Consider the following 25,143-nt stretch of genomic DNA (forward strand, 5'->3'; position numbering starts at 1 on the left):
TATACATATGTATATGTACCTAATAATAACGCATCAGATAAATTCTCTGCTAGTTACTTTTGTCTGATTTACACTATTTGGCACATGGAAACCTCCATGTACTGGTAACATGTACTGGCATTTATGAGAAACAGAATACCTATTTACTTTTTTTTAAAATTTGTCCTGTGGCTTTACTATTTTTTCCCGTTACAATTTCAAATATCAACATGTCAATCAATTCCTCTTGTCATAACAAACTTGTCCAACATGTCAGTGAACACCTCGTGTCATAACAAACCTTTCCAACATGACAATCAATACTTTTTGTCCAAACAAACCTTTTCAACATGTCAATACCTTGTCATAACAAACCTTTCCAACAAGTCAATAAATACTTTGTCATAACAAACCTTTTCAACATGTCAATCAATACCTTGTCATAACAAACCTTTTCAACATGTCAATCCATACCTTGTCATAACAAACCTTTTAAACATGGCCAAACACCTATTTATCTAATTACCCATGATCAATGTCCAGCCACCCATATGAATCTTCACTACTATATGTTGATAGTGTGGTTTCTTATATCAAACGCAACGATTGTGAGGATGACTATATCAGGGAAACAAGCAGAATGTTAGAAACAAGGATCAAGGAAAACATCAGTAGAGAGTCATCAGTAAAACATGAACACTGCAGCAATATGGGACATTCCACTGTTCCCCATCAGTAAAACATGAACACTGCAGCAATATGGGACATTCCATTGTTCTCCATCAGTAAAACATGAACACTGCAGCAATATGGGACATTCCATTGTTCCCAATCAGACCAAGGTCATCACACTAGAGGACAACATATGAAAAACCAAGGTGAAGGAGGCTATTGAAATACAACAGTGGAGGCCAATACTAAAAAGGGTCGAGGGGCTTTTATTACCACTCATCTACACGTCTCTTTGTATCACATAACCATTATAAGTCACATGATCAACAGTATTTCATGATGAATGATGCGAGTTAAGTGCCAAAATTTTTCTAAATCTTAAGATACTTATGTTCTGAGTATGGGAAACTACTAATGATCATGAATTATCATGAGTATGGGAACTACTAATGATCACAAATTATCCTGAGTATGGGAAACTACTGATGATCACGAGTTATCATGAGTATGGGAAACTACTAATGATTATGAATTATCCTGAGTATGGGAAACTACTGATGATCATGAGTTATCAGGAGTATGGGAAACTACTAATGATCATGAATTATCATGAGTATGGGAAACTACTAATGATCATGAATTATCCTGAGTATGGGAAACTACTAATGATCATGAGTTATCATGAGTATGGGAAACAACTAATGATCATCAATTATCCTGAGCAAAGAAGCAACTTTTCAGTTGTATGTTTTGTACTCAGTATTAGTTTTGTATTGGACTGTATAATCACTGATCTAAATATTTACATAAAAAGTACAAATGGGGCACTGTCTTATGTTTTTTATTATTTCTTCAGGGAACAAATGCATAACATAATTCTGTGCAACTTAATTTATCATTATTAAAAGTTGTTTCTTTTTCAAATCAGTCCTTAAAATCTCTTAAAAAGTTAAATTAACATTCCATATCTGCAAAAAACCTTCATTATCTTTTGTGATTCTTTATTAAGTTGTATTTAAAAGCAATTGTTTTGTTTGGGAAATTGGTCAGCTGATGTGTATTTGCCTCAATAAGCAGAAAATGTGTTCTCTGTCAAATGTTTTTTAATATTTTACTGACTGCACTATTTTCTGCTGATTTATGAGTACAAACACCTTGCACATATTCCAGGTCTGGTCCAACTATTACTGCCATTCCGGTCAGCTCAATCCACCAAGAAGTTTCCATCATTATTCAGTAAGCACAGCAAAATATTCAAGATAATACTGAAATCACTGACCTATTTAAGTATAAAAATTTACAGAAACATGAAGGAAAAATGCAACCAAACAACAAATATAAAGATTCTCTTTTTAAACCAAATTAGGATTAGGCCAAATAATTTTAAAAAAAACAATTAAGTGTGGTTATTGTTACTCGACTGCCACTCTTTGTTTCATGTCAAGACTACCTATTTTGTTCTGGAAGAAAAGAAATATTGAACAAAACGGGCAGGAACAAATTGGAGAAAAAAGAATTAACAAATGGGTCTAGCTACATTTGATGTAAAATCCATGATGTGATTTTACACTTATTTTCAAGTTATGATCCATTTAAATCTGTTTAGACAAACAAACAGAAATTTAATTTTTTTATTGACCTACCTACCAACCAGGTACCCTTCTTCAATGTAAACAAAACCACGCCTATTTATGATTATTTGGTTTTAAGAATATGAAACGAATATTTTTGGGTCTGAAACCTCCAAATCTAAAATGGCCAAAATCTCTGGTATCCAGACCTATTAGTAAAAATAGCCAAATCCAAATATTCTACAACGGGATGGCCTAGGTCGGAGTAAACTCGAAAAACATACCAAAATCGGCTCACTTCCTCACCATATTCTTCGTAACAAACTACTTAAAATGACAATCTCATTTCTTTTTTTAATTTTTAAAAGGACATCTACTGTGTTTTTCTTTGATTCAAATGACAATAACCGAATACGATACAATAACGTTTTTGTCTTCTTCTACTCCCTCCTCCCAGGTCATAATCAATACGTGTAACTCAACCTCGAAAATATATAACATTCCTCGTCTGCAGTGCCTGCCACGACGCAAACGTTGCTAGGAATATATGTACTTATTTATTCTAAACAAGATTAACCTTGCCCATCTTTCGAGCATTTTCAAACGGGTCCTCATCAGGAGTATTTGGAAAATTCTCTGGCGAATACGTGGGAACTTCGTCGGCCATGATGGATAAATTTAACTACAACACACACGGAAGTACTTGAAAGATAAATTGATACGGAAAATTTCATTTGAGACAGAGAGGTAATTCGTCTTATGCTAATGTCAATGTTTCATCAGTTTAAGGATATTTTCCTTTGTGCAGCTCAAACAATATTTCCTAGGTATTTAAAATAGCATTTTATTAATGATTGTCATTAATAATGTAATAATAATAATAATAATAATAACAATTGTCAGCAGGAAATTAAGATGCAGGGTCTCATGAGTATCTGAACTAAAAATTCAAAAAGGAGTTGCTAAGCGGTCAATGTCATCTTTGCTAGCCAAAGTCCCGATAGGTTAACCAAAGTAGATAGGTTAACATATCGGAACCTTGGCAAGCAAAGATGGGGTCAATCCTTGGACTTTTGCTCCTTTCTTTTATCGATAATTTTCTTTTATTAAATATGCGCTCTATACAACTACATTGATGACAGCACTATGTCCTATTTTCTCATTGATCTCTGAACACATTTGAAGAGATTTCACAACAAACAAAATGCAAGCCATCCCTGAAAAGTTTCAAGCACAAGCTGTGGGTATAAAGAGGTTCAGTATGAAAAGTGTACTTAACATAAGCACTGCTGATATAAACTGTGAAGAAATCACCAAACTGCTAGGAATTGATACTGACTATCAACTTCATTTTTATTCACAAGCAAAAAAAAGCTTTATGTCAACTAAATGTCTTGAAATATATCCAACAAACAAAAAGCAACAAACTGACAACTGTATCCTCTCCAATTTCAATTTTTGTCCCTTAGCTGGTAAATGTAACATTGTCAAACACTAGCAATCGACCTATCTGTTACAGTTTTGTTTTACAGTCTTTGTCTTATATACAATCAAATGCTCTACTGTTATCTCTTTTTTTTTTTAAGTAAGGAGTTATCTGCAACTCAGCATGATTTTAGTTCTAAATTTAAAATCTAATTTATAATTTTAAGTTATGTCGATCATCTTTTAGCATCCTTCTGGTCAAAACCTGTTATTTTTATCTGCCAAAATAATATAGTCACTTTCAATTGCTGCCTTATTTAAATGCTTTGCACATGTTTCAAGCTATCTATTATGTGAATTGTCCCAACATATTTATTCATTATCCTGTGTTTGTGTCTTGCAAATCAAGCTTATTAAATATTTGTATTGTCTTCATGTCATGTTTGTAAGTAACTCTTTAAAATTTCTGATGAAGTCTTCTTTTAAATCATGATATCCATAAATAAATATTCTCTTCAGTTATCTATTGTAAGTGATGATAATGACAAAAGCTCATTAATAAAGGCAGTAAAGAGTAAAATGCTGTTCATGTAATATTTTTAGTGGATTTATTATCAGAAAGCAAAACTGTTGTATACCTTTTTATTTACCAATAGAACAAATATTATCAATAAAAATGTATCAAGCGTACAGGAAGCATGCTTTTAATTATCTGTTATTTTTTTAAAATAAAATAAAATGGTCAAAAAAATTAGTTGGAAAATGATTCTTTCAGCATAGGTACTATAGGACGGAGAACTTGCATATGAGTATCATAATTTAAAACGTGAGTTTTATATGGATTTTGTTTTAAATTAAAATATGATTCAAACTGACATGACTAAATTTAAAAAGCATTGTAAATTTAACAATATTTAAAACAAAAATGTAATATTTGATAACAATTAATAGCTAATGAAAAATGTTATTGGAAATCGAGACTGAATTTGTAATAAACTTGATTTATTGTTCAAATACCAGAATGATCGATCTGTTTGACACAATATTCAGTCTCAAATTATTTGTCATACAAATAATGATATGCTATAATGTTATGACATCCTGTGCAGGCAAAATTTCATACATACATAATAAATTTGATACGTACAAAAGAGACAGACAATAGAGACACAGTCAAACTGTGAAACAGATGGATAATTAGTATATAAAAGATCATTTGAAATTCATTCATTCTGTTTATTTGTCAAGCATATTTTCAAATGTAACATAAAATGAAGAGCAGGGCTATCTAAGCATATATCGACTCAAATAATTCAAACTGGGGGTGTGGGGGTCATGAAACTTTAAAATCAAGAGTACATATTGAATAAGCAAGGTTATTTCATGAGGAAAAGCCTAGAAATGAAGAAAGAAATGATAGCAATATCTTCTGCAAATATGTATTATTTCTTCTTTTCCATAAAATTTTCAATTAAATAAATTCTATTATTTTCACACACTAATCCATGTGAACAATGTTTCAGTTACAACAGGCACATTATTATTCCAACATGCACCTCATGCATGCATGTTCAAACTATCATGATAAAAAAAACTGGTGTACAAGGCACACCAAAACATCCAGATAATTAATACAGCTGGTTAGTTGCAAGAATAATATATATGCAGGACATCAATATATATATCAGACGACTGCAATCTTTTGACAATGTCAATAAACAATTTATACACTGTTTAATGTCTATTTCTATGGATTTTCGTGTTAAATGATAATACAGGTTATATACATGACTGATTTCCACTTACTTTGCAGTCTATCACATGTAGAATCTGAATGTTTTAATTGAGAACTTAAATTTTAATAAATGAATGGTACACTACTGGCTCTGTAAATTACCAACCATAAGGGTTCAATGACTTTGACAACTAGTCAAGTTATGTGATACTGAACTAACCTTATGGGGCATAGACCATTATTTTCTTATCTAACTATAACATACACAAAATCCAAAGGTTTCTTTATTATCCTAACTTCAAATCATCGTCAAAGTTTGGTCAAGGATCATATTATTAGACAAAAGTTATTGAGCCTCAATATTATGTACATCATTATGACACTGTTCCTGATACAACACAGATTTGGTCAAGGACCCCATTATAATGCACATCATTATATCACTGCCCATGATACAACACACTTTTGGTCATAAACCCCATTAAAAAGCACATCATTAAAACACTGTTCAGTATACAATGCAGGTTTGGCCATGGACCCCATTACAATGCACATCATTATATCACTTTCCCTAATACAAAGCAGATTTGATCATGGACCCCAGTATAAAGCACCTCAGTATAACAATGTCCCTGATATAACAGATATAGTCATGAATCCTATTCTATCAGCTAAATTATGTTTTCCATGTCGCATATCCCAAGATGACCTTACCTATACCACAGTACTCTGTTATGGCATCCTTGATCAGCAAATATATATTACTCTTAAACTTTGTAATTATAGCATAAAAGACATATGCTGGCAATGGTGTGTGTGTCTGTCTGATATGGATTTTAATGTAGCTTTAACAATTTTTCAGTCATATTGCTACGATGTCTGCAGTGTGACAGTTTACAGTGACACCAGGCTGACCAGTCCTAACACTAACCTCTTAATGCTGAGCACCTAATGAGGCAGCTGTTAGTACCATTTTTATAATAAGTCTTTGGTATGACCCGGCTGGGGTTTGAACCCTTGACCTCTGCATCTGAGGCAGACATTCTAACCACTAGGACACCGGAGTGGTGCTCGCAATGAAAAGGACACTGGAGAACATGCCCACAAACACTAGGAAATAGTAAGCAGTATAGTTAAAAAAAGTGTTAAAAATATTTATTAGAATGTCTGATGGAAATTACCTGTAGACTTGTTTGTAAAAACAACAAAAGTACAAAACATTTTGAAAATTTAATCTAATGACAGGTTATCTACTTTATTCACTTACTTATAAGTTGGGTCCTGCTTCAAACATCATGTACCTTATCTGCCATTGCATTATGTGCCAGCAGATCAGGGTCCATGTTGTACATTATACTTTTTACTCCTAACAAACTGCCTAGACCCAGATCTGCTTGCAAATTATGCAAAGACAGATTAGGTCTATTCAGTTTTGCAGGCTGACCCGACTTAAAAGTGAGTATACTAAATTGATCTAATTTGTTAAATAATACCAACAAGATTTTAGACGTTTATAAATGCACAGAAATTTGGAATAACTTATTCAGTGGACTGATAAATGATTGGGTCATCTAAAGGAATACAAATATACCTGCCAAGTTTCATTTGTGATCCTCATGTGGCTTTTACTGTACCTATCATGCAAACAAGTTTTTGTTTAAAAAAATGAAAATTTTACAAACAGATCTTAACATTTAATATGGTCATCTACATTTATGCCCTAAAAAGATTATTTATTTATGCTGCATGGTTTTTGCGTAACTGCTCTAACAAGAATTTGTAAAGAAATTCAAATCCCAAAACTTTCAAGATGTGTAAAAGAGAAATGAAAAACTGCTACCATATATAAGCATTTATATGCTGAGTCCAACTGCAAACTGCACAGACCCAGATCTGCCATACACACTGCACCAACAGATCTGGATCAAGAGAGTTTGTTGGGAGTAATCTGTAGTACAAAACAACATAGACCTTAATCTGCTTGTGCATTATGCTACTCACATGGGGTGTCCTTGGACAAGACATTTTACTCACCTTGGCATGATATAACCTTGAAAATGCTGTTGTGCTGTGAAACCAAATTTAATTTCAAGAGTCATACCAGATCTGATTAGTTGTACATTAAATCCATGTGTGTGTGTGTGTGTTTATATATATATATATATATATATATATATATATATATATATATATATATATATATATATATATATATATATATATATATATATATATATATATATATATGTATGTTGTGGTTGTGTTAGTCTTCCCTGTTGTCTTCTGCTGTGCCTGACAGAGTTGTTATAAAATCAAAACAACAGATAAATAACAAAAAAGAAAATAACTCATGTAGCAACTTCAGGTCTACCTGATTTTGATAACAGACCATACAAAATATTTTGAGAGAGTCAGACAATCACACATACATGAAATTGAATTATCTGTTATTATGTTAGAAACAACAGACAGCATGGTGAATTTTATCTGTAACATTTCAAGTCAGTGTCATTCATCTAATCAGTTTTAAATACTTCACGTGAAACAAATTTGGTACTTATAGCGAGATTTAATGATGATGACCTGAAAATTTACTGAGCTATAGATAGGATAAAATTCTTGATGGAATGACACTATAACATAAAATACTGTTCCATATACACAGGCAATACACATCAGTGACTACAAAAATCCATACTCTCTCAAGAGCATCTGCAAAGCTGGAAACAACCAGAAAGCAATTTTTAAAGTAAATTATGTTTCTCCGAGAATGCGTACCCAATCACATTATGTTAGGAATATTTGCCTGCTAATTCATGAAATTAGCAATACTAACTGACAAAATTTTCTTTTTTTCCTGTACATTTCAATAAACAAAGGGCAATAACTCTTGTCCATGTTATGTGATTTGGGAACATATTTGAACAAGAAATGTGTTATGTGATATCTGTGTTCTTCAAACTTTGTTCAACAACCCCAACCTATCCCAGCTGAATCAAACATTGTAGATAATTAAAATGCTTGCACTTACCAATCAGAGTGGTTCTTTTCTAAGAACATCATATATAGCTAGATTTAGCTTAGATAATTATTCAGATTGCTCAAAAAAACAAAAAAAACAAAAGAGTACAAAACTTGATGAACTTTATGCAGAGTGAGTGGCAATAATAGTACCTAAAGAATACTGTGTTTTGAATCGGCTAATTATATTTCAAAAGTGAGGGTTATTTTAATTTAAATGGAGAAAAAAAATTTGGGTGGGAAAAATAATCTGGGTCGTGTTTGTACCAAGACAAAGAAATCCCAATCACAGGCTTACATTGCAGAGCCTTGTTGGGAGACAATTAATGTAACCCCATGACTAGGATTTCCTTGTCTCAGCATAAATCCCAACATGGTTGATCAAGTGTACGAATTACATCAAAAAGCTGACATCTGATTAGCCACACACTGAACTTGTGTGCGAGTGTATATATGGCAGTTGATAAATTGCATCAATTATATTAGGTAATTTGTTTTAAATATGTTTCCCATTAACTGCAAGCAACTATACATTTGTGAGTGTATGGGTATCAAGAACAATAATTTTTTTTTAAAATTATGACATAAATTACAATCAAACCCTCTTTCTTTTAATCCCACTGTTGGCTGCTTAACTCAGGTTTGACTATAATTCATATGCAAAAACTATCACAAAGATTATCATAAGTTTCTTAATTATTTAATTAATTAATAAACAACAGCAAAACATTCTTCAAAAATGCAAATATATACAAAATAGTGTAAAAAATTAGTAAAACCACTGCTTGGCTTTGCTAGATCTCATTAAGTTACAGCTTCTGTCCTAACAAAATTGTGTAGCAACTGCAGTGACAAATCGGTCAGTGCGCCCAACTTGCAACCAAAAGGGTAAGGTTTGAATCTTACCATTGAATCAGCATGGTTCACCAAAATAACATGTCATTGGGAAATGCATTTTACTTTGCCTGCCTTGGCACTAAATAACATAACTTCAGCTGTGCCCCAAAATACTGTTTCAGGGGAGACAAACCATGGTACATGAGGAAAATGATATTGTATTCTTAAAAACTCCATACCAGTAATGACCTCTAAAACTCCATACCAGTAATGACCTCTAAATATAACCTTCAGCCATATATACTTTACTAAAAGTGCTAAATGACCATTGGCAACCCTCATCAGGTTAATCCTTTCCTTCCTTACACCATTGTTCATGTTGCCTTGGCAACCACATTTGAACTAAGCATCCTGATCACAACTTTCTCAGAATCCAGCCATATCTGGAGATTAGCTGGGGTTTGGGTATACTGTTAGACCAACAAATGTAAATAAACAAGACCTCTCACAGAAAAGCATATCACTTCATGATATATTTCATCTCTCTGGCAAAGATCTAATTACTGCAGTTGTATGGAATCTATATAAGAGAGTCTTGAAAATGTCATATGACAAAATCTTACATTTTTTCACAACACATCTTTTAAACAAATTTTAATTGAAATGTGTTCTCACAAGAAAACACTGAATAAAAATATCCATGACTACTGATGCTGTTTATTTCCCGAATCATCTAATTTCTCTTGCTGATATAGCCAAGCTTGATCAACCCCTTCTCCTTCTGTGTTAACTGGTGGCCAGTTTGGGAAAGGAAATCTGCAAGCAACTACACAACTCCCAGGCTTCAGTCCTGATTGAAGTTTCCCTTCTAACTTTCCCATCTGAAATAAAAAAAAGAAAAAGAGCAAATGAAATTAATTATATTTTAACAACAAATGAAGCATTCTCTGCTTTTTCAATGAAACAACCTTAAATGCATCGAAAGAATGCCAGTTTGAATTTCATTCTAAAGAATCAAAGGATGGGATAACATGACAAAATACCACATCTTGGTGTATATGAAAACTCTGTGTGTGTATGTGTGTGTGATTTAGATTTTTAACATGTTCCAGTCATATCACTACAATGTCTGCAGTGTGTCAGTTTAAAGTGATGCCTAGCGCTGCAGTACCATGCCACAGACATGTAGCATGATGTGCCACCCAGTTACATTATCCTGACACCAGGTCGATCAGTCCTTACACTAACCGTTTAATGCTGAGTGCCTAGCGAGGCACCTGTTAGTACCATTTTAAAAAGTCTTTGGTATGACTTGGCTAGGGTTCGAACCCACAACCTCCCGCATCCAGGTTGGACGCTCTAACCACTAGGCCACTTAATTGGTTTATATGAAAACTAAAGTATTGATTAATTTTTAAAAATTATTCAGATGTTACTTAAGATCACAATATATCTCTCAGCATGAATATGTTTAATTGACCGGTTATCTAGTCCAGAACACTGCATATTACTTTCTTGTGCAAGAATTTTGCGCTGTTTGTTTTTCAGTTTTCCCTAAAACTAGAAGAAATCAATCTATCTGACTTTTTCTGGATTGACAGGAAAAAAACAAGTATATGTTAAATGATTTTAACAAAGCATTCAAATAATTTCATCAGTAAACAAGTTTTTCATGGCATAATGTACCTCAAGGAACTGAATAATCTTCAATGCTTTAGATGTGGACAAAATTAACATTAAAATTATTTTTTATGAGTTTCTTTACTTTTATAGAGATGCAATGATGGGCATACATGCTCATATGTTATTGTCATATTTCAATCCAAGACATGAATTTCAAAGACAGTACACCAGGATATAACAGTACCCGAGAGGGTCATATGTCATGTCACTATACTGAAATAATCCTCAATATATAGAATCAGTATGACTTTGCAATGTACATTGCAATAACTGATGTATTATTGTATGCAATATCCTGTTGAGCGGAATTTACTGTACAATATATGCACCTTGTTACATTGGCTTCATGTGTGTTGATGTTTCTCTAGTACCATATGTACATATATTTGCGTTGGAGCCAACCGCAGACTAATGTGATGGCATAGTGGGGTCTGTGCAGTTGGTTTGAAGTAATCAGTAAACAAACAACACAGACTCTGATCTGCTATCGCTTAATGCACTGGCAGATCAGGGTCTATGTTATTTGCAGTTTGACTCACCTTGTAATGGAGTGTATACGGTATGTATACAGGTGAAATTTTTCCTTAAAAATAGGCACAAAAAAAATCTTTTAACCATAGCTACTTCTTTCTTACCATTTGCTCTGTTCCAAAGGCTATAACATTTTCATAAGGTGACATGTCTGTCTGAAATATAAACATTAATGTTTTACCAGGCAGAATACATATTGAAGAATAGTTAATAAGTATAAATGTTCCTATTTCGACTCAAATTGACAGATTACTAAACCGAACTTTTTTTTATGCGTATGAAATATCAAAGGGAATACTGTACAATGCCAGACTGGGGCTCGAATCCAAATCATGCCAGTTGGGTTTTACCACCTAAGCTATCTGAACCAATGTACCTTGCAGATGTAAGTGACACATTAATTTCCCTGCATTTGGTAGACATTCCCTTGGGTCGTCATCAGCTCCAATGACCAATTTTTAACTCAGAGTAAATGACCTGAAATGGATGGTCCATTTGTTGTCACAAACATGTCACAGCTAAATATGTGGATATCCAGACAGTACCTCAAACCCAAGTCTTCCAAATGCAAGCCAGGCACTCTACCACTTAGGTCATCAAACTAATATCTGATACAGGTATCTATAGCATCACTGTACAATTAATTTTATGTTAAATAAGTTCATATTTTGGTCAGCCACACAAACTAAAAACAGGATAGAATATTCCAGTATCTCAAATGGTGGCTCATGCACTGGTCCACTGTTATGACTCAATGTTCTTAAACTAAGTGACAGAAAGAAACAAGTTTAACAGAATTCAACAAATAATTTGTTGTTGTGGGGTTTAATGCCATTTTTCAACACAAGATAGGCCATACATGGCGGCCAGTATTAATGGTGGAGGAAGAAACCAGAAAACCCCAGGAAAGAACCACCAACCCACAAGAAGCTACTGGCAAGCTTTCTCACATACCAACACTGGCTGAATCCAAGACTCAAACACACACAGACAGAGGTGAGATGGCAGTGATCTGTAACAGAGAGCACTTTAGACCACTTGGCCACCCAACAAATAATTTATTTCCCAAGAATACGAAGAGAAAATCAAAACACATACAATATTGTAAATTAAATCCCTGATGAACCTACATGTTCCATCCCAAGTCCAAGGGTACTGAATGTTCCGAATGTAGTCAATAATCTTTAATGTGCAGATGTACCAATGATCTTGAATATGCTGATGTACCAATGGTCTTGATGTATCAAAATGATATAATCCAGAATGTTTTTGAACGAGTCCTCAATAATCACAAAGTGTTGTTTTAGTCCAAAAAGTCAATAAGCACTTTGTAATTCCAATTAATAATCTGAATAAATAATTGCTCTCAAATTATAACTAAACACAATGAAAAATGATTCCACAGACTGATTTTATCATAGGAATGAACAATTGTTTACCTAGTCCTTTATATACAGACTGTCTCCTGACCTATGACACAACGAAAAATGCCCTAATTGTCAATGATTTCTAATGGTAAACTTAACTAATTCAAAAGCAAGGTTCAGTCTTGAATATAAATCTTAGCAAACATCTTGCTTACCTCTTATGACAATGACAAAACTGACAGGTTGACATTACATGGCAATAGTCAGGCAGGATAAAAATCTACCCTCAGACAAAGGTCAATGACAAATTAAATATATATCACCATACATACTATGCAGTTGGTCACCTCCTTTGAGAGCATCTGCCTTGGATGAGGGAGGTTGCAGGTTTGAACCCCGGCTCAGTCATACCAAGGAATAATAACAATGGTACTAACAGCTGCCTCACTATGCACTCAGTGTTAAGAGGTTAGCGTAAGAACTAGTTGTCCTGGTGTCAGGATAATGTGACTAGTTGGGACATCAAGCTACATGTCTGCAGCATGATGCCCCAGTGCTAGACATCACTATAAACTGTCACACTGCAGACAACGTAGTATTATGGCTGAAAAATTGTTAAAGCTACATTAAAAATCTAAATCACACACACCTTTTGGAAGGATAACATCAATTCAACAATGCTGTAAATTTGGTGGTAAAATGCCACCTGGAGAAAACTGTGCTTTGACAACATTGAATTTAAACTGATGTCATTATTTCTTTACTTGTAGAGATGGGGCACAGGGCTGAAGATGTTATATGGCTGCAGGTGGTCAGTATCACGATATACCAATAACATCATAATGAAATGCACCTGAACTGCCAAGGTCAAGTATTTTATCCCTGAGATTTATCTGATTTTGATCTGTAATCTGTTATGTATATTTAATTTGCATTGTTTGCTAATTAGTTTTTATTTTTAATTTCTTTTATTATTACATTATACATGTACATTGATAATGTAACATTATATGTCAGACTTGACCTTGTTCAAAATCAAAGAAACAGAGACTTGAATTTGTAGTGAAATTACAAAGAAGGATATATTCCTGGATAATAGTAGTAGTGTGATTTTAAAAAAAGACCGTTGACATATCAGTACTACATGGACCACCTAAGGGCCATTAACACCTCAGGGATTGGATTTAACGGGACTTCCACTAAAGTTTATTCAGAACTTTAATCATGAGGACTTGTGTCTGTAATTAAAGGATTATTTGGGACTTAATTCACAATAATGTAAGTTCCTTTTTGTACAGTTTCACTTTGCATGGTAATGGAAATAATTTTTTGAATTTTACAAAGCTTGCTGCTGTCACTCTTTTCTATTACTTATTTTAAGACCATAGGGTCATAAGGTAGCATCAGCTTGATGTGCTTGTGTACTGATGCATGGAAACAATAGACCAGGGTTCGGATGACCGAGGAGTAAAAACAGCCTTGTTAAGTTCTTAAAGAGTACAAATTCTGAAGAGAATATGGCAAATATATTAATGACAAATTTTGCTCCATCTGGAGCCATAGGCAGATGTATAGTTGACAGGATACATTTAAAAGAAATTTTCACATTTAAATCCAAACATGATACCTATTCAGTCATGAGAATAATGGTATTCATTCCATTATAACATTATACCTATTCAGTCATGAGAATAATTCTATCCATTTCATTACAACTATACCTATTCAGTCATGAAAACAATTCTATCCATTTCATTACAACTATACCTATTCAGTCATGAAAAGAATTCTATCCATTTCATTACAACATTATACCTATTCAGTCATGAGAACAATTCTATCCATTTCATTACAACTATACCTATTCAGTCATGAAAACAATTCTATCCATTTCATTACAACATTATACCTATTCAGTCATGAGAACAATTCTATCCATTTCATTACAACTATACCTATTCAGTCATGAAAAGAATTCTATCCATTTCATTACAACATTATACCTATTCAGTCATGAGAATAATTCTATCCATTTCATTACAACTATACCTATTCAGTCATGAAAACAATTCTATCCATTTCATTACAACATTATACCTATTCAATCATGAGAACAATTCTATTCATTTCATTACAACATTATACCTATTCAATCATGAGAACAATTCTATCCATTTCATTACAACTATACCTATTCAGTCATGAAAACAATTCTATCCATTTCATTACAACATTATACCTATTCAGTCATGAAAAGAATTCTATCCATTTCATTACAACATTATACCTATTCAGTCATGAAAACAATTCTATCCATTTCATTACAACATTATACCTATTCAATCATGAGAACAATTCTATCCATTTCATTACAACTATACCTATTCAGTCATGAAAACAATTCTATCCATTTCATTACAACATTATACCTATTCAGTCATGAAAAGAATTCTATCCATTTCATTACAACATTATACCTATTCAGTCATGAGAACAATTCTATCCATTTCATTACAACTATACCTATTCAGTCATGAAAAGAATTCTATCCATTTCATTACAACATTATACCTATTCAATCATGAGAACAATTCTATCCATTTCATTACAACTATACCTATTCAGTCATGAAAAGAATTCTATCCATTTTATTACAACATTATACCTATTCAGTCATGAAAACAATTCTATTCATTTCATTACAACTATACCTATTCAGTCATGAAAACAATTCTATCCATTTCATTACAACTTTATACCTATTCAATCATGAGAACAATTCTATGTATTTCATTATAACATTATACCTATTCAATCATGAGAACAATTCTTTGTATTTCATTATAACATTATACCTATTCAATCATGAGAACAATTCTATCCATTTCATTACAACTATACCTATTCAATCATGAAAAGAATTCTATCCATTTCATTACAACATTATACCTATTCAGTCATGAAAACAATGCTGTTCATTTCATTATTACATTTCAAAATTTTTCAAGAAAATCAATATTTTGATAAAGAACTTTTTACAAATCAATACCTTCCACAAGTCTTTCCTAAAAAACTTGGCACTTGATGAAAGGCCCAATCTCTTCGCCTGAAATCTTGAAAAGAGTACTAGCCAGAAGTTTAACTCCACTCCATATGCCTGGAAACCCTGCTTGGCTGCTTCAAGTACCTTAAGAAAAGAAAACAAAACATACCAGTATATTAAAAAAGTTTCACAGGGATACTTACATTTGGATGGATATTGTATGTGTGCATTATTAATCTGTATTTATTGCTTTAAGAATGGCTGCAATTATTCAAGAAAGGTTTTCACTCAAAATTCATAATTTCAAGTGCCATGTAACTACAGATTTATAAAAAGATTGCAATGCATCAATTAAAAGTATTTAACTTATGCTTTGCTGTGCATCTGATTTCTGAATTTTGAATCAAATAGCATCTTTAAAATCATGAGAACCACTTCAACAATTAGGTAATTCACCTTTATTTGATTTGCTTACTGAAATTTTTGCTGGACATTGTGAATTTTTTCAGATTAGTTCAGGGAAATGTTTTGTAAAAATACCCGGTTGGACAAATGTTATTTTCTATGAACAAAAGGTAGTTAAAAACATAATGCATGCAGTCAATGTAGTTTGTTAGGAGTAATCAGTAGAACAAACAACATAAACCCTGGTTTCTGGTGCATTATAGATCGGGTCTCAGTCATTGCAGTTGAACTCTACTTACGAGCATGTACTTAAGGTAAGTGATTAATCAGGATATTTTCTCCTGTACAGCAACTATACAGTAACTAAAATGACCAAGATAACCAACTTATAACTATGCATTTCAAACAACCTCATTTTTGCAGCTTATATTTTGGTGATGTGATATTTCATTTTTGAAAGAAATCTTTCGTTTGGCAGTGAATTCTCTTAAAGTAACAGTTAACTGCTTGATTGTAGGGTCACTATGCAGTGATGTAGCCTACTGTAATTAAGAAATGATACGATGTAGAAACCTATCATAATTGATCAATGATGTTGAGAGATTTCAAACAATTCTGCTATATATGTGTGTGTGTGTGATTTGGATTTTTAATGTAGCTTTAAAAATAATTCAGTCATATTGCTATGATGTCTGCATTATAGCAATTTATAGTGATGTCTAGCACTGGGGCATCATGCTGCAGCCATGTAGCACTAACACTAACCTCTGAATGCTGAAAACCTAGCAAGGCAGCTGTTAGTGAGTGTGTGTGTGTGTGTGTGTGATTTGGATTTTAAACAGAGCTTTAAAAAAAATTCAGTCATACTGCTATAATGTCTGCAGTGTGACAGTTTATATTGATGTCTAGCACTGGCGCATCATGCTGCAGACATGTAGCATGATGTCCCACCCAGTCACATTATCCAGACACCAGGCCAACCAGTCCTAACACTAACCTCTTAATGCTGAGCGCCAAGCAATGCAACTGTTAGTACCATTTTTGTAAGTCTTTGGTATGACTCGGCTGGGGATTGAACCTTGGACCTCCCACATCCAAGGCAGATGCTCTAACCTCTAGACCACTGCAGCAGTCCTCTGCTACTTAGTGCTTTTTGGGGTAAATATAATTTCTTTCACTTGGCAGTGAGATGTCTTGAACTAAAATGTTATCAGCTTGACAGAAATGTTGCGGTGCATCAACTTGGTCAATGGTAACTGAGAACTGATGCAATCTGTAAACCTATTCTATCAGAAATTGATCAATGCTATTCAGCATTTTGCCTATTATAAATATGTTATATACTTGCTTATAAGCTAAGTCCAATTGCAAAATGCATAGACCCAGATGGTAGTGTCAAACAGCAGATCTGGGTCTATGCTGTTTGCAGCTGGACTCTATGTATAAGTGAGTACATATAGTAACTAATGCTCTGCCATGCAACAACTGTCTACCCTAAAATATTAAGGTTATTCAGCATCATAAGACAGCTGATGCTATGAAACCTATCCCAAACTATTCAGTGTTATTCAGCATTTTGACTAGTATACACTTAATAAATGTTATTTAGCATTTTGACTAGTATAAATTTAATAAACGTTATTCAACATTTTGACTAGTACACACTTAATAAATGCTATTCAGCATTTTGACAGTATACACCTAATAAATGCTATTCAGCATTTTGACACTATCCACCTAATAAATGTTATTCAGCATTTTGACAGTATACACTCAATAAACGCTATTCAGCATTTTTACCTGTCCTAATACTGCAGTCAGTGAGTTCTTCATATCATGAATCTTGAAATAATCATTAAAAATTATCAGTGCACTGCATAAAAATTTAATTATCTGAAAGTTTTCAAGTGACAGTATTGGAAAATATCTAAAACATCAAATTCTACATTGATGTCCAAGTATAACATTACAAGTGCATGAATATAGTTTATTCACAAGTAATCAAGGGAGCCCCAGGTGGTGAAGTGGTCTAAAGTATTCATCTTTACAAACCACTGCCATCTCACCTCTGTTATGTGGGTTCAAGTCTCAGTCAATGTGGGTATGTAAGAAAATATTTAAACAGCTTCCTGTGAGTGTTGGTTCATACTAGAGTTTTCCTCAGTTATTCCTCAACCACTTACACTGGCCACCATGTATAGCCTACTGTGTGCTGAAAAATGGAGATAAAACCCACACAAAAAACACAAGCAAACAAAGTTGCCCAAATAAAAGTTTAAAGTTTTACTTTGATCATTTCTCATAGTTAGTAACAATAAATTTATTCCTTGAATATATGATAACATGAATTTGTTTGCTAGCATAAGCAAAATGAAATAAAAGCTGTTTTACAGCAGTCCAGACTGTAGGAACTGCTATTCAGCAGCTTTCGTAGCTTTCTGAATTGTTAACATTTTCTACACACCCTTAAAAAAAACATCATTTTGAACACAATTTTTAATTTCATTCACTTTTCAATTAATAAAAAAACTGGCTAATTTCTTATTACAATTGATAAAACTAAGAAAAATACTTGTTAAATAAATTAAAAGTTGAGGGTCTGGAACAGGGAATACTGGGTGATCTGCTTTAGGTTTGGCTTCATCAACCAAGGGGGTTTAATTGGAGAAGACATCAACTATTGCCTCAGCCTGGAAGATGGATTATTCACTTTTCAAGCTGCTTTTTGTACAACAAAACCAACTTTCATCTTGCTAACATGCCCCTCAGATGCTAATCTCTTATTTGCTGTATTCTGAGGTCTGCAAGGCAGATTTCTCTACTGTTGGATCCATCTGAACTTTAGCATCCTGTTGTTACCTGCCAATTTAAACCTGCTTCTTTTTCAAAGATGGAAGTCACCCAGATGGATACTAAGAGTTCTATGGGAAGTCAAAAATCTGCATAAAATAATGTTTATGTTTCAAACGCCAAGTCCTCTGTACAAGCTTTTTACTCTCTTTAATCTGATCTGTTCCTAAAAAACTGAGTAATACTCATGTAGTGTGTAGATTATAAAACAAAGTCCAAGTGAGTGCAAAGCAATTTAGTTAAATTTTGTAACTCAGATCATAGCAGATAAGGAGATTAAAAGACCTGTTAATGGACAGTCAGTGTTCTATCAACATTTAAATTCAAAGACTAATTACAAATCCTTTAATACCATGCTCCAAAAAGCATTATTTGGTCCCCTTGAATTCATCACACTTTAAATATGTATGCAGAGTTTGCAATACTTGCATTACATCATACCGGTATACCATATTAATATAAGTTGTACTAAGATTTTAGGACTTGTTTTGTTTGCTAGAAAACATATACCTCTGAACTTAATTATGATTCAACATAAAATCAGCTGTTTTTGAATGTGTGTGTGTGTGTGTGTGTATAATATGTATTTTTAACATAGCTTTAACAATTTTTCAGTCATATCCCTACATTGTCTGCAGTGTGGCAGTTTATAGTAATGTCAGGCACTGGGGCACCATGCAGCAGACATGTACCATGATGTTCCACCCAGCCACATTATCCTGACACCAGAGTGACCAGTCCTAATACTAACCTCTTAATGCTGAACGCCTAGCAAGGCAACTGTTAGTACATTTTTCTTTGGTACTCAGCAAGGGTTGAAACATGCAACCTCCTGCATCCGAGGCTGATTCTCTAACCACTAGGCCACTGGAATGTCATTGCTTTGGAGTGTGCTTTCCAATGGAAACTTTAAATACTTCCTCTGGTGCCAAACACGAGTTACTGATAAGCCTGATTATGGAATAAACAACACCATAGGACCAGGAAGTGGAACAACCCATTATTGGTAAATCAGAGATATGCTAGATGTGTGTATGAAAACAAAAGTTATTACACATCATTGCTTTGAATGAGAACGTTTAAGCTAAATGCAGTGGCATACAAGGTGGGGGTATGATGACGGCCAGTCGGCCCAGGGTGACAGCCATCAGGAGAGTTTGAATTGCCAATACAAGTTTTCAAACCAGAAGAAACATTCACTAAAGTAATTTCCAATTTACTTATGGCAGCTCTGTACTGTCTAAAAATCTACTTGCAAACATAATTTATTTTTCTGTGTGTTTACATTTTAAAATTTTTTGTGGGGGTGCCAAAGGAAGGATCTGCGCTGGGTGTCAAATACTTTAGGTATAACCCATGCCAAATGTATTATATTTTTGACAGGTTTGTGAACAGCAGCAATGTTCTCTGAAGTCCAATTTTACTACATATATAGAATGGAAAGCATGATCATTTCATTTGTTGAAACAATGTTCATGTAATTAATTTTTTGAAGCCGATTTCAAAAGCAATTAGGTATCAGCAAAACCTAACAAAAACAATTTTCAGAACTCTTTGTTGATGGAGTTTTACCTTTGTAAAGTACGCCAGCAAAAAGAGAACAAAAATGGAGGGGGGGAGCTATTAGTTTATTGCACATACTGCAAACAACAAACATCAACAAACGTCAACTCGGTTATGACCAGGGTTCACTCAGAGAATCTAGCAGAGAAGTTTAAACACCAGGACCATCCTGTGAGTGTAGTGATAAACACTAAGGACACTTGCATTCCCTTCAAACCCCTTTGAACCCTATTAAATTTATATTCAAACTTAACTTAATAACTATTGCAACCCTGTGTGACAATATTAAAAAAGGGGAAATTTTGGGCATATGGAAATTGGAGTCCAGGCTTGTGGTAATTTAGTCACGCTTGTGAGTTTATTTAAGTCACAAGCCTGGGGTTTATATTTATAAAAAAAAAGTTTTATTTTAGCACTGGAAACGTAGTTCAGGACAGCAACTTCCAAAATTATATGGATATCATTGGATAAATCTCCCTTCGAAGATGCCACATCCTTCCCCAAACTGCTGACATCCATTGCAGCTCTAACAATGTCAATGGACTGGATAGGGTCCTTCTCTAATGTCCAGTACTGATCAGTCTCCACTATGTTTTGCTTACCAGTATCCACAATGATGTCTTCAATCACCGCATGATATAGCCTCTCCCGTTGATCTAAAACACATATCATTTGATGTACAGATCAGCTGCATCACAAATGCAACCAGATGTTACCAATACGTTTTAGCATGCCATAGCAACTATCGCCTATCTTGGGCCTTGTACAAACACACCAGCTATCAAATCATGTATCTTGCAATTCCAACCTACCCTGGATTTCTAGTTTACAATGTTTTGGTCTGAAATTCCCCCTGATGCAAATACATGTACACCCCATGAAACCAGAGACCTGGAGAATTTCTGGTCTTGGCTGAGGTGGGATTTGGGCAGTAGTGTGTACTTTGTGATTAATTTTTATGCATCAGTCATTATGATATGTGCATATTATTTCAGTTTAACTTAGTACTGATGGCATCATCAAGAGAGATTGTCACTAAATTTTGATCTACTCTCTTTACATAGAATTATTATTATTATTAAAAGCATTTTCTTTCTCTCTGCATAATGTTCTTGAAATGCAAATAAAAATTAAATAGAAGAGGAAGAACATTTTTCAAACTGCATTGTTAACCATCAGACAACCAAACTGATACATCTGGTTGTCCAATTACAAATCCTTATGATAATTCCAACCAAAACAGTAATTTAATACTAATTCAAAATCTTTCATTCACAGCAAATTAAATGAAAATGAGAGACAACATTCATATTATTAATGTTCACTCACTTAAAGACCTAATAATGTTTTCTACTTTAAATATTTTCAGCATGTTTTATGCTTTCTAATTTCTTGGTGTTTGTTTTTTGTGTGATTTATATTTAGATTTTTAACATATCTTTAAAAAAAATTCAGTCATATAGCTACGAACGTCTGCAGTGAGACAGTTTATAGTGATGTCTAGCATTGAGGCATCATGCCACATACATGTAGCATGATGTCCCACACAGTCACATTATCCTGACACCAGGCCAACAAGTCATAACACTAACCTCTTAATGCTGAGCGCCAAGCAAAGCAGCTGTTAGTACCATTTTTGTAAGTCTTTGGTGTGACTTGGCCAGGGTTCGAACATACAACCTCCTGCATCTGAGACGGACGCTCTAACCACTAGGCCACCAGAGTGGTGATGTTTTTTGTAATCATATCATTATATATGTTTTTTATGTTAAAGGTGTTGCCTAATGTTGTAAAGCGCTTCAGAGTTTCTAAAGAGTAGGTGTTATACAAAGTCCTCATCATTATTATTATTATTATTATTATTATTCGTGGGGCCCTGAGTGGCCAAGTGGTCTAAAGTACTCTTCGTTACTGATCACTGTCATCTCACCTCATTCTGTTGCTGTTCGATTCTAAGATTCAGCCAATGTGGGTATGTGATTCTTTCCGGGGTTTTCCCGGGTTCTTCCTCCACCATTAATACTGGTCGCCATGTATAGCCTATCGTGTGCAGAAAAATGGCATTAAACCACACAACAACAACAATTATTATTATTAAGATGGTCAATTTTATTGACTTGAATATTTGCATACTGAAAGCTGGTGTGGTTAGGCTCTAGCCTTACAATGAAAAATGTCTACCCTGATACCTATGTTTTGGGGTCAACCTAAAAGCATAAATATCAGGTAGATATTTTACATTGTAAGACTAGCTATGGTTTCACTTCTAATCAATTGACTGTCTATTCCAATAACCAACTCGCAAACCTGAACAGATACTGAATGTTTGGGTCCTAAACAGATCATCAGTATTAGTTTGGCTATATCCTGGTCCAAAAAGGCCGTCTTTTTATTCATTACTAATAACTACCATCATTTATACTAAAAAAATAGATAATGCAAATATCATCACCTTACTTTTTTGTGAAATATCTATGAATACTGAAAAAGAACCCAAACATTTAACTAAAACAAATTATAGAGGTACTTGATGGATACAACAGCCAAAACAGGATAAGAAAGCATTGGAAGAAGGGTAGAACAAACGACTTTGACTATGAATGCTAACAGGGCTTTAAAAACTCAGTATAAATTGCAGGTACAATTCGAAAGAAGAAAAAAGTGATTAGAGACTTATTTAAAAACAAGGAGACCAACATTGTGAAATAGAAAAATTATTATTATTATTATTATGGCGGTCATTTTTAACGAGGGCCTTTTATGTTCTGGTCCTTTCTGACCCGTTACCGGCCTTTCAAGACCGGACCTTTCTGACCCGAAACGATGACGAGCTAAGATACTAACTATTCTACCGTCACCACTTCCTATGTCAAGAAGCGTGCCTTTCCTTCCTTTCAACAATGTCATCACGTTCTGTATCTGTTTTGGTGTAGCCGGTACGAATGGCAAGCAGATTCTACGGAGACCAGGAGTGATGAAAGGTCCCGTTATTGCATAAAATGTTACGAAGGCTGCTGCAAAAATCCCTAAAATCACCTTCTCTGATTTCGATGTAGGCTTTGATTCAAAAGCCTCCACACTTGAGCTTGAAATTTGCTCACAAATTTCACAAGTTGCCGGTGAAACGGCAGTTTCGCGTGACTTTTCCAAGGGCGCAGCCATATTGATCTACGTCAAGAAACGCTTTCAAATTTACTACAAATAAAGGGACAAGCATATTAACGACCAATGTGGGAACGGTAGTTAAACCAGGCACCGAAACCCTTAAAGACAGTCCATAGCGATTTAAGGTTTATGTTATCTCATTCAATACTTTTGAAACACTGACCAATGGCTCTCAGTATTTACATATAGAAAGGAAGGATAAATACATGGAAACCTAACAAGATTACATAATATTGTCATTCTTTGATGAGTGTCCAATAGAGACAGAAGTATGTAAAATAAATCAAGAAACTTGGTTAAATTATGCTATAAATTATGATTTGAGTATGATAATAATAATAATAATAATAATAATATTATTATTATTATTATTATTATTATTACTTTTTTAATCATGATTTGTTTTTAATGTGACTTTTCTAGTTATTCTTTTGTTTTCTGAAGAAAAAAACAATAAGAGTTTCACCAAAGTAATGAGTGGCATAGATCTTGCATTAGAGATAGATTATATTTTTGGTTCTACATCCTAACTTTGGTTTGATATTGGAGCTAACTTCTGTCATTAAACGTTTAAATGATTTGGTCTCAAGAATTTCTTTGCAAGTTAGGCAATGTTCGTCTCACCAATCACTGGAAATGCAATGCATATTGCTGCATGTACATGCCATCATGCCAATCAATTGTGCGTAATCGTGATCATTAAGTCCAGCAAATTCAGATAAATTCTAAATGTGAAAATTGACTAAACCTATATTTTTCAAGAAATGTTTTTATGAAGTTATTTTCTTATTTTGTTCTACATTAACATGACTATTTCTTAATGCATGTGACAAAAAAGGCATCGACATATTTATTTTTTTGTTTTGTTACTTGACATAACTGATTCGTTTAATTATGAGGTAATTTATTTTATACAGTTCTGTCTGCAATGTTATTGGACCAGGTGTAGCTTCTTTATGACTTTATTACAGCTAATTAGTTTAACATTATATAATTAGGATTCTTGAATGATTGATCACAACTAAGGTTTCATTCTCTTAAAAAATGAATAGTAAATTTTAGCTTTTAAATATTTTTATGTAAATTAAATTATGAAGTTTAAGATTGGTCTCACTGATGTATTATGAGCAAGAATATGCAATTCTCCAAGGTTAATAAACTTCACTGAGTAATCTCATATTTCTTCTAATTCAATTACATGTGCCACATTACACCAATGAGAAATAGATATAGGCTGTACAAGTTAATTTTGTTGGGTAAACTGATTTCTTGCATCATATAGATCACACCACACTA

At 33.6% G+C, this 25,143-nt stretch overlaps 2 protein-coding genes across 3 annotated transcripts in view; both read right to left on the minus strand.

Moving 5' to 3' along the window:
- LOC149771589 (sorting nexin-4-like) overlaps window positions 1-2,923 on the minus strand; it is a 58,168-nt gene extending 55,245 nt beyond the window's left edge. For both annotated transcript variants that reach the window (XM_089948318.1, XM_089948317.1), the window contains exon 1: window positions 2,800-2,923. In XM_089948318.1, the coding sequence (XP_089804444.1) occupies window positions 2,800-2,889 (90 nt within the window). In that variant the 5' untranslated portion in view covers window positions 2,890-2,923. The remainder of the gene's footprint in view (window positions 1-2,799) is intronic.
- Window positions 2,924-4,862: 1,939 nt separating this feature from the next.
- LOC149771590 (ATP synthase subunit C lysine N-methyltransferase-like) lies at window positions 4,863-23,854 on the minus strand. The gene is made up of 4 exons (XM_089948288.1): window positions 23,527-23,854; window positions 15,871-16,008; window positions 11,559-11,609; window positions 4,863-10,121 (listed from the first exon to the last, which is right to left on the minus strand). Exons 1-4 carry the CDS (start codon window positions 23,842-23,844, stop codon window positions 9,945-9,947), a joined length of 684 nt encoding a protein of 227 aa, XP_089804414.1. The 5' UTR covers window positions 23,845-23,854; the 3' UTR covers window positions 4,863-9,944.
- Between the last annotated feature and the right edge of the window lie 1,289 nt (window positions 23,855-25,143).

Source organism: Sinohyriopsis cumingii, unplaced genomic scaffold (assembly GCF_028554795.1).
Source record: "Sinohyriopsis cumingii isolate HCF-2022 unplaced genomic scaffold, ASM2855479v2 utg001752l, whole genome shotgun sequence".
NCBI lineage: Eukaryota > Metazoa > Mollusca > Bivalvia > Unionida > Unionidae > Sinohyriopsis > Sinohyriopsis cumingii.

Bases quoted from the DNA above. Each gene is read 5' to 3' on its own strand.
- LOC149771590 (XM_089948288.1), bottom strand. From the start codon at position 23,844: ATGGCTGCGCCCTTGGAAAAGTCACGCGAAACTGCCGTTTCACCGGCA. The intron at 16,009-23,526 runs GTTAGTATCTTA...TCTTTTCTTAAG, and splicing joins GAAGTGGTGACGGTAGAATA to GTACTTGAAGCAGCCAAGCA. The intron at 11,610-15,870 runs GTATTGATTTGT...TTTATATTTCAG, and splicing joins TTAGGAAAGACTTGTGGAAG to ACAGACATGTCACCTTATGA.